Raw genomic sequence first — 15,034 nt, forward strand, 5'->3', positions numbered from 1 at the left:
GAGTCACGAGAAGGCTAAAATCTCCTGTGTATGGGATGCTGGAAGTTTAGGAAAGGCAAACAAAATTCTTGTTGCAAAAAAAGAGCTTCCTTGTTATGCCAGAGCCTGGCTTTTTCCTTGTGCACGTCCTAGCCTTGTCCTTGGGGCTTTGTCGGTAATGTGCTCGCAGCTATTTATGGACATTACCAAAACAAACCATATTTTTCAGGAGGGTATTTTAAATGTCAGGGAAAGGGGTCTGCTGTGTGTGTGTGTGTGTAAGAAATCCCAGTGCGAGACATGGCAATGCTTCCATTTTATTGGGAGTTTGTATAGGTGAGGGACACTTTGTGCTCTCTTCTCCGGAACCGTTGCGCCTTTTAGTTTCGAGCGGAGTTGGAGCGTGGAGAGGGCTTTTGGCACATTCCCCTGTTCTTTATACGCACGTTAGTGTTTCTTTGCCTGGAAGAGAGGTTAAAAATGCAAGAGGATGCCTTCAGGTCCCTGATACACAGAAGAGCCTGGCTCAGAGGACAAAGAAAGAAAGAAAGAAAGGAAAATACTGCTTAAATCATCATTTAAGTGTTATTCACAGTAAGTAAGGCCACATACTCTTGACAGGGAGTTCAGGGTTACCATGGACATGTGTTAATTAATTCCGGTAAGCTCAAGAGCTGGTGCTTCCTGACACCTCCTGGCAGAATAATTCACCCCTGTGCTGTAGGACAGCACTAAGACACCGCTAATGCCTGTCTGGCTGCAGACGATAAAGGTTATGACTTTGTTTTGCAGGTTTTTACAGACAAATGCCTGCCATTGTGTCTCGCTTGGGCTTGGGCCTGCTCCCAGCCTCCCCTCCTGATTGCTTCTGCAGCAAAAGCAGGGAAAATATTAAAAAGGCACCTGCAAAAAATTATTGTTACTATTTTTTGCCCAGTAGTGGACGTAATTACTCTGAATTATTCCATTTTCACGTGGAATCATGATGTTCTCCTCTTTGGAAAGACAAACCCATTTCTCAGGTGCGTAGAGAAATGCTGGTAAAATGATTTTCATGCTGTTTTGTGTTTTGCAAAAAGCATTTTGCACGCTGGTCACAGTGAAGTGACCAAAGGCGACAAGTGAGACACCACTGCCGCAGGGACCCGCCAGATGCTCTCGCAGTAGTTATTCCCAGACTCCTTGCAGGCCTCCAGCTCTTGTCAGCCTGGCTGAACACACACAAAACTGCAAATGACACTTCATCTTGCCTCGCGGCTACCTGACTTTTCCCCACGGACCGGAGCTTTATAGATGAGGACACTCCATTTATCTACCCCCTGAGACATTTGGCACCAGGCAGCTTCGAAGTCCTGGTGCCTGCGCCAGATCACCCTGACCAGGAGACCATGTGGCTGTTGTTCCTCACCCCAAAACTTCTTCACTTGGGGACGTTACGGGGGAGCTGCCAGGCTCAGGGCTCTGACCTGCAGGAGCAAGCGCACTTCCAGTTGCAGCTGCTGAGAGCGTGCACAAACATGAGTTTGAAGAAGTGCAGGGACACAGAGCCTGTCAACGCAAGGCGGGTGCCAGCACCAGCTTCTCATCCGTCTCTTCCCTCCTCTGACTCCTGGCTGGCTCTGGATACACCACCGGCTGAGTCTTTTTCTTTTTTGTACCCCAAACTTTCCCTCTTGTGACCACTGACGTCTCCCATCCCCTCCAAAGCCGTGCTCCTCAGGGGGGTCTGTAGCTTGATGCTGCTTTGCTCCCTGCGTAGCTGGCTTTGAAGCCTTCCTCGCTCTCTTTACCCTGCTCTTGGTTCATGGCCAAAGCCCTAACGATGTTGTGTCTGACGAACCTCCCACCCCCATCTGTTGCGCAACACAGCTGACAGCTGGTGCTGGGCTGCTGGCTTCCAGCATGGTCATTACCGCCCTGCCATGCCGCGCCGGGTCATTAACCGTGGCGCCTTCGTTCAGGAGATCCCACTCAGCGTGTCTCTGCCCGACTGCATCGTCTTCAGCCTTAAAAAGTAAAACTAGCATTTGAGCAGGCCAGGAGCAGAAAATGGGGCAGCAGCCTGGGTTAATGCGGGGACAGCCAGACCAACCATTCTTATCCAGGCTCTTTTTCCCGGTGATCGGGACTCTGTCCCTTGTTGCTGCAGAGTTAGCTGGGAAGCAATGCTCCAAAAAGCAGAATTTGGCTCCACAAGCCCATTCATCCAGGGATGGAAAAGCTGGAATTCGAGCTTCTGTGGGAGATGGATCTCTGCTGATGGCGGATGGGCGTGTGAGCCCGATCACCAAAACTCCCTGCCTCCACCAGGGAAAGTCCAGGGTGAAGCTCCCGTAGCCCCACGGACTGGGGCATCTGCCTACAGATAACACTTAATCTTCCCAACAGAGATTTTCGAACGACCTAATGGCATTGAGTTGGAAGCAATTCCTTCACTTTTCTGACACAGAGTGCTCCAATGTATAAACATACTCAAAATTACCTCGGGCCCAAGCCAGATGAAATGAATCAAGTCTTGCCAGAGATGTCTCTAGCGTTTGGACCTGGCCTCCTGCTAAGACAGTGCAATCTGGCACCAGCACAGATTGAATATAAGGCTCGTTCTTAAAAATGCCCAGAGCAAATTTTATCCTTTCATATGCGGAGAAGACAAAGCAGAGCTCAGCTACAAATTGCTGGGGTGAAAAAACATAGCTTTCCCTCAGCCACCACACATCTGAGGTCACCTGGAAAAATATTTTTTTCTGCCTGCCCTGCTAGATCCGGGCAGGCTTTGAGGGCTCTGCCGTTTGTCCGCGTTCCTGGACGCCCGCCAGCACAGTCCGAGCAGTCGCTGCAGCTTGGCAGCTGCGGGGCTGGGCAGATTGTGGCCGCGGCCATCCCAGCCCGGGGGCAGCTGGTGTGCCGGGAGCCGCACGCATCGGACCCGTTTGGCAGACGGAGGCCACGTGCTCCCAGCAGCGGGTGCAGCATCTGCACGGGAGGCCAGATTCCTGCCAGATGTGCCGGGCTCCCTGCCCGCGCACCAGCCAGCTGCATGCAAGCAGCTTTCTTTCTAGGAAACCCCCGACATATGTAGTAGCCCTCGTCTGCGTGACGCTTAAGACTTGCAGGAGGTCCGGATACTCACAGGTTCTGAAGGCACAGCAGACACTCGTTGCCGTACAGGAGGTTGTCCGTGCCACAGACGGGGTCAAAGATCTTGGTACAACCTTTTCCTAGGTTATAATTGCCACAGGCTGGCTGGAGACACAAAAGGGTAATGCTGAAAATATTAAACGTGCTTCCAGTTTACCAAAGAAGCTTTGCGTTCACAGGGAGGTGCGTGTTTTGTGTATCTTGATAGCCCGTCCCAGCTCGCTCAGAGCTCTGCTATGACCTCTCGGAAGCACTGGGACTGCCTGTCACCATGCTGTCCCTTGGCCAGCTGAACCCCACCCGGCACCGCTGCACGCCCTTAGGAGTGACAACATCGAGCAAGTAAAGCTCCATGGGCAGTGCCTGATCCTGTTCTTCCCAGCTTTTATTTTTATGCCGCAATAATACCTGCCCTCATGCTTGCAGGTCAAAGAGTAATGGGAGCTCTGATAGTCTTTGCAAGTAACAGCAACATTCAGCTCTTAATTAACAGTTTTCCACCACTGGGTGTGGGGAAACGCAGTGGGCAACCAGTACCATCACTGGGATTTTGCTGTGGCACAGCAGGTGGAAGGAGGTTCCCAGGCACTGGCATCTTTGGGCTGCCAACCCAGCAGCTCGCTATACTTCACTGTGTTTAGCACCGCTGGCTGCCCAGCATGTGGGTTAGTGCTGTCTCACCAAAGCTGGGCACACGCTTGTCCTACATAAAAATAGGAGCCTTCACCTCTGTTCCTCTGCCAGCAGCTCCATCCATCTCAGCGTTTCCTAGAGAAAAGGTGGAGAGAGAGAAAGACGCCTTAGCACCCATCACTCAGGCTGGTTTCAAGGGGGACCTGCTAAAGATGCTTTAGCCGGAGGGCTGTACATCTTCACTCAGACACCTTTGTCCCAGCAAACAATTTCTTTCCTTGGATCTTCCCCATTTTGCAGCCAGGTCCCTCCCCACTACATCTGTCTCTCTCCCCTGGCAGAAACACCATGATGGTGCAAAGCCCTGTAAAGGTCAGATGCACTTCTAGTGGCTTTCCCTGCCAGCTGCCAGGGAGCAAAGGCGGCTCTCGTTATCTCTTATCACTCGTTCATGGGTAACTGAGAAACTCCTGCTGATGCTGGGCTGGTGCTGGAGAAAATCCAGGGTGATTTTTTCTGGTGTCGGTGGGTTTGTACCACAAGAAAGCAGAGCAAGAGACAAGATGCTGAAGATCTCTGCTAGAAGGAGAAATGGGTGGACCCACACCAAAGCAGGTGGGAGCAAGCTGTGACTTTGGTGGGCTTCTCCATGAAGAAGCTGGCCCTGAGCTGACAGCTGGGATCACATGGGTGGAACATGCGGTGCGTGTGTTTTGAAAAACAATTTGGATTTGTTCGGCAAAAGACAGTACTGAGAAGAAGACCTTGGGTTGCTTATAGATTGAGAAGCCACCTGCATGGAGGATTTAGGCTACAACTAGGTTAACAGCGTGGCCCGATAGCAGTGGGTCTGTAGAGTGAGATGTTTTGGTGCTGAGGACCTGATAGCTGCACAGCTTAGGGTTTCAGAGATTTTACTTTGGAGGAGCACCGGTCCCGACCCAGGAGCTCTAGCTCACTACACGCTCGGCTCATCTGAAATGAGTCCAGATTTTGTGCTCAGACAGCTCTGCAACGGCAACCGCCGCGCAGTAAATAGGATGACGAGGACTTGTTTCAGAAGCACCCTCCTGTTCTGAATGAACCCATGAATGCAGACATCCCTGGTGAGCAGGACCCGAAGAGCAGCAACAGCTCATGTTCTCATCCCTCTGTACCATATGGGATTTTGAAAACACAGTTGGCTTAAACACTGACTTTGGTAGTGAGAGCTGCATTTTCCCTTGTATATATACGTTTTCTGTCTTCTTGGCTTTGCTTTCTTAAAACCAAAATAGCACCTATTCACTCGAAAGGAATCACACTGTCCTAGAAATCACCATCTCCAGGCTCGATCCTGGCCATGAAGGGAGAGTGTCAGCCCAGCAGGTCTGCTCGTTTTTGGGAGCAGGTGCCAGACACCCTTTTCAAGCCTTTCCTTTAGGTTTGCTCACAGACCACTGGTATCACGCACATTGGCCATCGCAGCATTCTCCTGTATTCCCCGCCCGGGGCTGGAGCAAGGTCCCAGCACCAGGTGGCTTGTTCCCAGGCTCACCTTCCCACGCAACAGCCCTGGGAGCTTTAGCCAGGAGACAGAATGGATCCTAAGGAAAATGTTGCACTCACCTTGGTAGCAGCAGAGTGCCAGGGAGAGGAGCAGGAAAACACCAGTTGCCTTCATGGCCAAGGCGATGCTTTACTGGGGGCAGCAAAGTGGAAATGGGACGCTTCTCAGGCTTTCAGAGGTCCTGTCTCCGGCAGTCTGTGCTGGGATCTTTATACCTTTCCCCACCTCTGGCACCACCCAGCACGGCCAGCTCCACCCCGTAGTCTTGTGATGACAATATTCAAAGTACCGGGATAACACCAGGTGGCAAATGGCTCATTGGTGCGCGCAAGGATGAAAGCCTCTCCGAAGCCAATGGCCGCAACGATCCTTGTCGCTGGCAAGGACTGGAGCCGCATCTCAGGTGTGGGAGACAGCCTTGGGTCTGCACGGCAGGCTGGGAAAAAGTGACTTCGTACAAGAAGCAGATTGCAGAAACGGGCAGGACGGCAAGAGAAATACATGTGTTAGCACGAGCAGTGTGGCTTTGATTAATGACGCTGCCGCTGCCACTTGCAGGGCTCTGGCTGAAGACGACTTTGGTCCCAAATGCCTTTCCTGGCGTGATCCACAGAGCAGAGCTAGGCTGTTGCTGCTCCCCTTCCCTGCCCCGGACAGATAGGGACAGCAGCAAGAACCGCTGCTGGAGAGAAGAGAGCTTGGATTTGCCTTGGGCTCGCTTGTGGCTGCACATTCAGTGCTGTTATTTTGACTGCACATCTCCCTGATTGCAGGCAGGCAGCCGAAACGAACTCCGTGGGTCAGATGCTGCTCCCTTCCCACAGTTTGGAGTAAACCCTGGGGATTTCCTACATTTACTCCTCCAATGGTGCATTGCAGAGAGTGGATCAGTCCCTTGGGTATTAGAAGGATTAATTAATGTTTCTAAAGCACTTTGATATCTCAGCCATAAATCACTGGAGAAGTGCAAAGCAAATTATTACTAATGGGGGCTTATGATTCAAAGACAGATTTTTAATTAGCTGAACAGGAAAAAGTCAATGCCAAGAGCAATTCAAGGAGCTGTTTGTGAGAGAAATCTCAGCTCAATCGGCAGCTGCTCCACTGTCCAAGGGAGACCCCAGTCTGAACGTGGCTCTGGAGGACGCTTTCCCCTGCCAGAAACATCCCTCGTGGCTCCGGGCTTCCCTCTCCCTGGGGCGACCTGCAACGTCAGGCGAAAAGAACTGCTCTTAATGGCATCTGTTATTTTATTAGCTCGGAGAGTAAAGCTGGCTTTGGGTATGACCCACTCAGCAGCTGTCAATAGCTGGGCTGGGTGCTCGACGGACTGCTCTGAGCAAGCAGCGGTCCTTTGGTGTGCCTGTGGTGTGGTGTTATCACCCTCTGAGGAGCAAGGGAGAGAGGGATGATCATTTTTTTATGGCTGAAAGAGGTTCATCTCGATCCAACGCTGTCCCCTGTTGCTCCTCCAACACACCTGCCAGGTTTGCAGCATGAGTAAAGCCAATGGGTGCCAATAGATGCTTTGGTCTCACTTCCCAAAGCTGGAAGAGGACTCGGCAAGGGCATTGACGGTTATACGTCAGGGCAACAGGGGGAAAGATTTTCCTCTTCAATCTCTAACGTATGTAAATAGAGCAGTGCCGAAAAGAGTTTCTCTGATTACCCTTGTTTGGGATGCGCCCACTCCTGGTAAAACACATTTGCACATTTCTCGGTTTAGAGATCCTCGCTGTAGCCAGGAAATGTGATAGTTTTGATTGTCCAGAAACAGAAACGTCTTTCCTCGGATTTCTTGGAAACATCCAGGCACATTTCCAAACTTGAGCTTGATGGGTAAATCCTCAATGTTTGTGAGAGCTGCTCTGCAGATGGGAACGGTGCTGGCTCCTGGGACATTCCAAATGTGTGTAATGCCACGGTTTTCTCCTTTCCTTCCTCCCCAAGGCAGAGGCAACAAAGCAGAGCAGAGCTCCCCCTGCCTCCTGGACCCTTCTCTCTTCATCCGCTCATTGCTTAGGCTCCGATAGGTTTGCACTGACCTTATTTCATGTTCATAACCCCTCTCAGAGCTGTATGCGATTGAGTACTTTACTACTGAAGCAGGTTGAAGAAACTCCAGATTATGCAATTCAATGGCCTGAACTTAATTATTCCACAATGGATTGAGCCAGACCAAGTGATTCAAGGGCAGTTGCCCCTGCCAAAAGAAGAATCCAACGTAGGCTGCTAGCGCTGCTGCAGCCGAACAGCAGTCACTCTAGGTTTTTAATGCAGTTTCTCCATTAGCAATCGCCCTTCCTTTCCTAGCATTTCTACTGACATCTCTGCATTTATGAGATGCCTTCAAAAAATGTGGGATTTCAGGGCTCCTCTCCCCTGATTGACATCTATTCTATATCCTTCAGGAAAATCAAACAGAAATGCTTGGGGCTTATTTGACTGGGGAGGAATGAAAAAGAGCTGCGAACTGCTATTGCGCTGGGTGCTCCTGGTAGAAGGAGCAGGGAGATGTCTTCAGCAGTGTGGGCTTTCTCAGGATGTGTCACCCTGTCAGAGCAGCATGTTCCTCCAAACACATCAGCTGGAGGAGTAGAGAAAAATGAGTCAGGCGGCTCTGCCAGCCATGCTGTGTGAGCACGGCACCCATCGCAGAGCAATGGAGAGGAGAGGCAGGCCCCAAAGCTGGTGCTGGTGTGGGAGGGCTTTCCCTTGGTTGCCTTGTTGGGTGATGGCCACCACACAGGGTATGGGGCAAAAGACCTCTGCAACAGCTGATGGTGTCTTCTCCCGGCTTCTGGAAGGCACTCGGAGGAGAAATCGACGCCACGCAAGGAAGGCGCTGGGGGTAAGGAGGTGAGCTGAAGCAGCAGGTCTGCCTCTAGGTGGATCAGCATGAAGAGGTGATTCTCCTTCTGCAGGATGAACATCTGCATCACCTTTTGGCTAAATCTGAGCACTTTCAAGTTGCATTTTTTTTGAATAGTAAAGTGTTGCAAGGGGATAAAAAGCTGTATTGCAGGGGAATGAAAAACTTGGGAACCTACCTACTTCCCTGCTATGGCCCATCCACAACAGGCTGGTGGAGCACTTGTTGTACCAGGGCTGGAATTTCCTTTTTGTCAAGACTTGATGTACGGAGAAAAGCCATCAGTGCCCTGGGGAAATTGCAACAGAGTCACCACAAAAGCATCCAAAGATCACAAACCAGGCCCAGATGGTTCTGGACAAATGGTTCTTAAGCCTCTTCAAAATACTGGCATTTACCAACAGGCTCGTTTGGGGTGGTTCACATTTTCCAGCCTTCTGAAGGCAAGAGAGAATGGGCTAAAGGCACAGAGCTCCTTTTGGAGTCCCGGTGCCCGGGAATTTGGGCGATAAGAGGGAGATGTCGTGACACTTGGCACAAGCTCATGCACGGCCCTGTGCTGGTGGCATTCCTGAGCCTCAGTCCCTTGGTGGAGGTTGTGAGGACCTTCCTTGGGATACGTGAAGGGAAGGCATCTTTTGGGGACCTGCGGGAGGATCCTCAGTGCTCAGGGTGGTCAACAAGGCAGGTAGGGGGTTTGCTGCTGCCCTGCGTTGGGTGGATGAGTGGAGGCTGGAGAAAGGCTGAGGTAAATGGGAAGCCCAGGGATGTCACAAAAGACAGTTCCCAAGCTGCTCAAAGCTCTCTTGGGTCCAAAAAGCTGCTTGTGTTGGATTTAAAGGCTAAAAATCCCTAAAGCTGTGTTACCTGCTGGGTTTCGTAGGCCTGAAGCTTGCAGGTGTACCCAGGAGCTTGCCTGTGGTATCCAAGATCTGGTTTGAAAGCTGTTGGTGCAGCCAGTGCAGGAGAACAAGCCCCATGCAGCAGTGCGTCCAGGGAGGGGAGGAGGCCACCTGTGCATGCAGGAGCCCACGGGGAGATCTGCAAGTCGCTGGGAGGAAGGGGGATGGTGCAGCTGGATCCATTCAGGCTTTGGAGACAGACCAAGCCGTTTTGCATCAGCAAGGTGAGAGGCAGCTGGTGTGCAGGGATCAGCTGCTCTTGTATCCAGGGGATACTGCTCAAACACGGGTTTTTCCTGCAGAAAAAACCCCCAACCGTAATTTGGTCCATAGTGATTTTTGTTTTGGATTCTTTCCCATTAATGCAGAGAAAGCTATTTTGTTGCTCTGGGTGTACGGAAGATATTGAACACTCTGACAGTTTAGGAAAAGGGATCCTGTGAGTAGCTGCTGTGAAAACATCACGTATTTTCTCTGGCTGTAGGAGGCTCTTCGGAGCCCAGGACACTATATCAATTTCTTTTCTCTTCTCTTATGGAAAAATTGCCCCTGGGGCCTCTGGTTTTTGGGGAAGGGGCTGAACACAGCTACAGAAGAAAATTAACAAGTGATCATTTCTACTTTTAGTAAAGCTTCCGTGTGTTATCTTTCAGCAAGGGCAGTGTGTCCATGATAGTGACCTTTGGAAATCTGCAGGCATCGGCGGCTCCGCCTGAGGATGGGTATTGCTGACAACTGTGTCTGAAGACAAAGGCATCACATAAATCACGGCTTGTTGGGTCGTTCAGAAGAGGCCGTGTCTGAACGCCGATCAAACGCTTCCTGAGCAGGGTGAACGTGCTGGGGAGAGGCAATGCGCTCGCAAGGGTTACTGGCTGAAATTGGCTGGGGTGCAGTTGCGCAGCTCCCTGGCGTGGTGGTAAGTTCCCAGCCCAGCTCCTGTCCCGTTTGCCTGTGCTGTCCCACCACCGCAGAGACACCAAACCCCACGGGACCAGCCCACAGGAACCTTCCCCTCATCTGCTATGGCTTACTGGGTGATGGCACGTGGACGGTGGGAATACCTCTGGTCAACTCTGGTCACAGCGATGGCCCTGGGGCTCTGTCCCTTGCAGATGGGACAGCTGCTGCCACTGGCCCCAGAGATTGTCCCCCCAAGGAGTGGTCCTGGTTCAGGAATGGTGCAGGGGGTGCTGCCTCCTGGCAAGGCTTTCTCCCCGATCGCTTGTGTCCCTCTCCTCGGCTCCCGTGAGGGATCTCCGTGGCATGCGGAGGCAGTAGGAGCATGTGCGGCCGGTTGCCCAAGAGCTGAAACATTAAGCCCTGCTCTTCTTGCTTTCCGTGGCATTATTGGAGAAAAAGCATTGTTTTTCCCACTCCTACAGAAAATGTCAAAAGCAAAGAATTCCTTCATAAAACTGCTTCTTTATTAAATCCTATCTGCCTCCGACCTCCACGTCCGACTGCCCCTGCGGCTGCCAGAGGGATCCAGGGCAGAGCGACTAAGCGCTGTGGCCGATAATTGGGCAAACACGGTTTTCAGTCTCCTCCAGCGAGGCACTCCCTCTTTCTCCAAACTAGAAGCAGCACCCCCTGCCCGCTCCCTCTTCAGCACAGCCGAAGAGGATGGGAAGGATGCGGTAGGATATGGTATGCACCTTCCTTTTGGGGTCACAGACTCCTGGAGGATGATCTGGTCTAATCTGACCTTCTGCATAGCTCAGGCCAGCTCAGTCCCTGCTCCCAAGGGCCACACGTCCCTTGTCCAGGGCTGGACCTTGCTCTGAAGCGTGCATGGGGTAACTCAGCAAAGAGCTCTGGTATTAACCACTCTTGGTACGGATCCCGGATCTCTATTGCCCTGTCCTGTTTGGATTAAAGGAGCCTCTCTGCCGGCAGTGATTGTTGGCTTTCGGTCCCCTTTTCCCCAGGTGAGTTTGAAGCGATTATATTTGAAAACTGACTCTTTAGAAAAGTTGGATGAAGTCCAAACAAACTCTGGGTGCATTGGCCTGGCTGCAGAGATGCTGCAAAGCTGGCGAAGAATTGGGCAGGTCACCAGGAGAAGACAGAGCCAGAGCCCTCACGGAGCTGCACGGCAAAAAGATGGGCAACGTAGGCAGATTGCAGGAAAGGTCATCCCAACTGGGTAGTAGGAAAAAAAACATTCACCATGAGGGTGGCCAAACACTGTTCCTGGACCAAAAAAGTCTGTGGCATCCCCATCCTTGCAGAGGTTCATAACACAGCTGAATGGGCTGATATTTTCTGAAGAAGCTTTCAAAAACCAGCAGTCAAGCAACAGGCTGTCCCCTCTGTGGTCCTTAACTAACCCGATGTCCCCAAGACCAGGAGCTTTTTTTTAGTGGTGGTCTGAAATGCAGAATATTTTCACATTTTTTCTTAATTTCTTTAAAACATTTTGTCAAGTTTTTACAATACTTTCCATCACTTTGTAAGCCAGTTGATAAACAACGACCAAAATAATTGCGAATGACTTTCATCACAACCTCAGAAATATTTGGCATTTCTAGCTACTTCTGTGAGTTCCGTTGGCAGTGCTGACGGCTATTGATACACGGCTCGCTCCCTGGCCCAGGACTCAGAAAAACACTGTGTTGTTCTTCTGATTTCAATGAAATATGTGAAACTCTTAGGTCCATCTCACTGTACTGTTTTGGACAATTAAAGGAGATGAAGCTTTTCCAGCAGAGAGCTCCCAGCCTGCTTAGCTCCACGGGAAAAAAACTGCCTATTAAAAAATAGAGAAAGATGCAGAAAGGAAGGGAAAAGTAATGCAAGCTATGAAACGAGGCTTTCATGTCTGACAACATTTCTTCATGTTAGCTATGGAGAGATTTTAAAATGGGAAGTGCACTTTGTCGCAGACTGATAGAAATGAGATTTTGGGAGGAAAAAGAAAAAAAAGGAGTGGATGTGGGCTAAAGCTGAAGGTAATGTTTCTGTTGCAGGACTCTGATCCTGAACGTACCGAAAACGGGAGAGAAAAGCTCAGCAGAGGTTGGAAACACTGGGCCTGTTTCTAGAGATGGCTTTTCCTCGAAGCCGTGCTGCCACGAGGCGCCATGAGGCCCTTGTTAGTTCAGAAGTTCATTCATAAATTCGAACATTGTTCTTGATGAGCTCTTACCCTGCCAGCATCTAGTGCTACCACCGGTTGCTTTAGCCACAACAAATGTGCATTTATCATTGTGTTAATTGTTCGTATCTGCTCCCGGTGCAGAAAAACAATACTCCCTGACCCAACCTGTGCGTCAGCATGCCGTACACCCGTCTGACTCAAATCTCCCCAAAGCTGATAAATGATGGTTAAACACTGCTGATTGATAAACTTTAGCTAACTGCTATTGACCCTTGGGCTGGGCTGAGATTAGGTAAGGCCCAATCAACTCTCGCTCCTTTTCCTAATGACTGCTCAAGCTCGAAGACAGAGGCTGGAAATTTAAGGCAACTGAAGTAGGGACACTGTGATGCTTTGGACCTTCGGTGATGGCTGATGTTTATTGTCCCTTCAGAAAAGTGCTTTGTTTTGAGTGCCAGGAGCTGCTCCCAGGACAAAGCTATGAGAAGATGCTGGGGTATGAAAGCATTGACATTGGCAGCCCTGCCATGAAAGGGTCTGCTGTGGGCATTGTTGGCGGCTCCCTGTGCTTTCAGCTCTGGTCAATGGTCTTGATTAAAGAAGGATTTTGTCTTTGATTTAGGGAGCCTTTGAACACAGTGGCTAAACGTTTCCTTTCGATCAAGGGTTTCCCTTTGATTTCTGCGTGTAGTCAGCTCCCTGTGTCCCTCGGTGAGCTTTGAATTGCTTCCCTAATAAATGTGACATTATTTTTGATGCCTTGCATGTTTTCAGCCTGGTTGTGAAAGTGAGGTGCTTTGCAGTGAAAGCACCGTCTTCAGCCCATGAGGGATATGAGGAGCAGTCCTTTTGCTCTGGTAATGGAGATGAAATAATCCACTGCTGAACCTCCTTTCCCCAAGCAGCTTTTAACTTGGGTTTTTTTTTCACATCTACATGAGGAAGTGGCTGTCAAAGCCCATGGCTCCTGCCTGCAGTGTGCTTTTCCTTCTTATCCTTATTCATCCCTGCCAAGATCCTCTTTCCTTCATTCCTCCCCATTTTCTGAGCTTCTGGAAGCTGCTGGCTCATAGTTTCAAGTCCCACTTAGCAAGAAACTTGGTTTTCCTGTTAAAAAAAACAGCTGAGGTTCCCATGTTGTGCCGTGGTTTCTGTAGGAAATACTCAGAGATGTTGCCTCCCGAATTTTTCCCTCTGTGTTTTTTGGAAGAAGAAATCCAGCCTACTTCCAAGCCCAAGGCAGCCCCGCAGTGCCTGGACTTGGGGCAGCTCTCCTGCCGTGCTGAGATGCTTGCCAGGAGCAGACAGTGCCAGGCGTGCTGGAGGCAGCCGATGATGCTGATCACGCTGTCCTGCATCTGCCTGTTTAGCCGAGACATCCCTGAGCTCTGTGCTCTGCTGTTCCTCTGCTCAGGCTGCTGCCTGGTGGCCAGAGGTCACACTCTCCCTAAGCATCACCTTAGGGATGCACCTGGGGAGCACCCCACTGCTGCACCTGGGGAGGAATAACCCCCTGCACCAGGACAGGTTGGGGGTGACCTGCTGGAGAGCAGCTCGGTGGAAAGAGACCTGGGAGTCCTGGGGGACAACAGGGTGACCATGAGCCAGTCATGTGCCCTCGTGGCCGAGAAGGCCAATGGCATCCTGGGGGGCATCAAGAAGAGCGTGGCCAGCAGGTGGAGGGAGGTCATCCTCCCCCTCTGCTCTGCCTTGGTGAGGCCACATCTGGAGCACTGTGTCCAGTGCTGGGCTCCCCGGGTCAAGAGGGACAGGGAACTGCTGGAGAGGGTGCAGCAAAGGGCTACTGAGATGATGGGGGGACTGGAACACCTCTCTTATGAAGAAAAGCTGAGGGACTTGGGTCTCTTCGGTCTGGAAAAAAGACGGCTGAGGGGGGACCTTATCAACGCTTATAAATACTGAAAGGGTGGGTGTCAGGAGGATGGGGCCAGACTCTTTTCAGTGGTGGCCAGGGACAGGACAAGAGGTAACGGGCACAAACTTGGGCATAGGAAGTTCCATCTCAACGTGAGGATGCACTTCTTTGCTGTGAGGGTGGCGGAGCCCTGGCACAGGCTGCCCAGAGAGGTGGGGGAGTCTCCATCTCTGGAGACATTCCAAACCCGCCTGGACGTGTTCCTGTGTAACCTGCTCTGGGTGACCCTGCTCTGGCAGGGGGTTGGACAGATGATCTCCAGAGGTCCCTTCCAACCCTATGATTCTGTGATTCTATCATCCCCCATTACATGGAGGGTGACCAGTCACTACTGGCGAGGGGCTGGGGAGCCCGAGGTGCAGGGATCCTGCAGAGCGCATGAGGGATGGAGGGCACACCGGGTCCCTGAGCCTGAATATCTGTGCTGCCCCTCTCAGGGTGTCAGCCTCTTGCCCGGTTGGGGCTTCAGATCCAGAGGCCTCTCCCTGGTCACCTCCATCGAGGTGCAGGCACGGATCAGGCACAGATGCAGCTGACACAGGTCCCTTCTACTGCAGTTCCACCTGCTGGGACTGTCACCTGTTGCCTCATTTGTGCGTTCTGTGCCCTGTTGGCACTCACGTCCTTTCACTGGATCTGGCGTTTTGGTGGTTAGGAGCAGCTTTTCTCACCGGACCCAGGCTCTGCCATTTCCAGGTCCCTATAAATTCAGCTTTCAGCCATACAGAACCCTGGGATTTTTATGGACGTGGAACAAAGATGCATAAATGATAATTAAAGCCTCTACAGAAACATTCGGTGTCGGTCAGAAGTGTAAGTCATAAATAATTATCATGATGCCCAGCTTTGCATTTATGATGCCGTATTATTATAAACTAGAACTAGTATTGGGAGACTCAGGAGGTCGACAGTGGACGTGGAG

At 51.2% G+C, this 15,034-nt stretch overlaps 1 protein-coding gene across 1 annotated transcript; it reads right to left on the reverse strand.

The window, feature by feature from the left end:
* Positions 1-299: 299 nt before the first annotated feature.
* On the reverse strand, positions 300-5,463 carry SPINK1 (serine peptidase inhibitor Kazal type 1). The gene is made up of 4 exons (XM_054217748.1): positions 5,359-5,463; positions 3,845-3,885; positions 3,110-3,222; positions 300-441 (listed from the first exon to the last, which is right to left on the reverse strand). Exons 1-4 carry the CDS (start codon positions 5,411-5,413, stop codon positions 360-362), a joined length of 291 nt encoding a protein of 96 aa, XP_054073723.1. The 5' UTR covers positions 5,414-5,463; the 3' UTR covers positions 300-359.
* Positions 5,464-15,034: the final 9,571 nt, after the last annotated feature.

Source organism: Rissa tridactyla, chromosome 11 (genome assembly GCF_028500815.1).
Source record: "Rissa tridactyla isolate bRisTri1 chromosome 11, bRisTri1.patW.cur.20221130, whole genome shotgun sequence".
Lineage (NCBI taxonomy): Eukaryota > Metazoa > Chordata > Aves > Charadriiformes > Laridae > Rissa > Rissa tridactyla.

Coding starts and splice junctions, on each gene's coding strand:
- SPINK1 (XM_054217748.1), bottom strand. CDS start 5,413: ATGAAGGCAACTGGTGTTTTCCTGCTCCTCTCCCTGGCACTCTGCTGC. Junction 3,886..5,358: donor GGCACTCTGCTGCTACCAAG/GTGAGTGCAACA, acceptor CCTTTTCTCTAG/GAAACGCTGAGATGGATGGA. Junction 442..3,109: donor CTGCTGTGCCTTCAGAACCT/GTGAGTATCCGG, acceptor CCTCTCTTCCAG/GCAAAGAAACACTAACGTGC.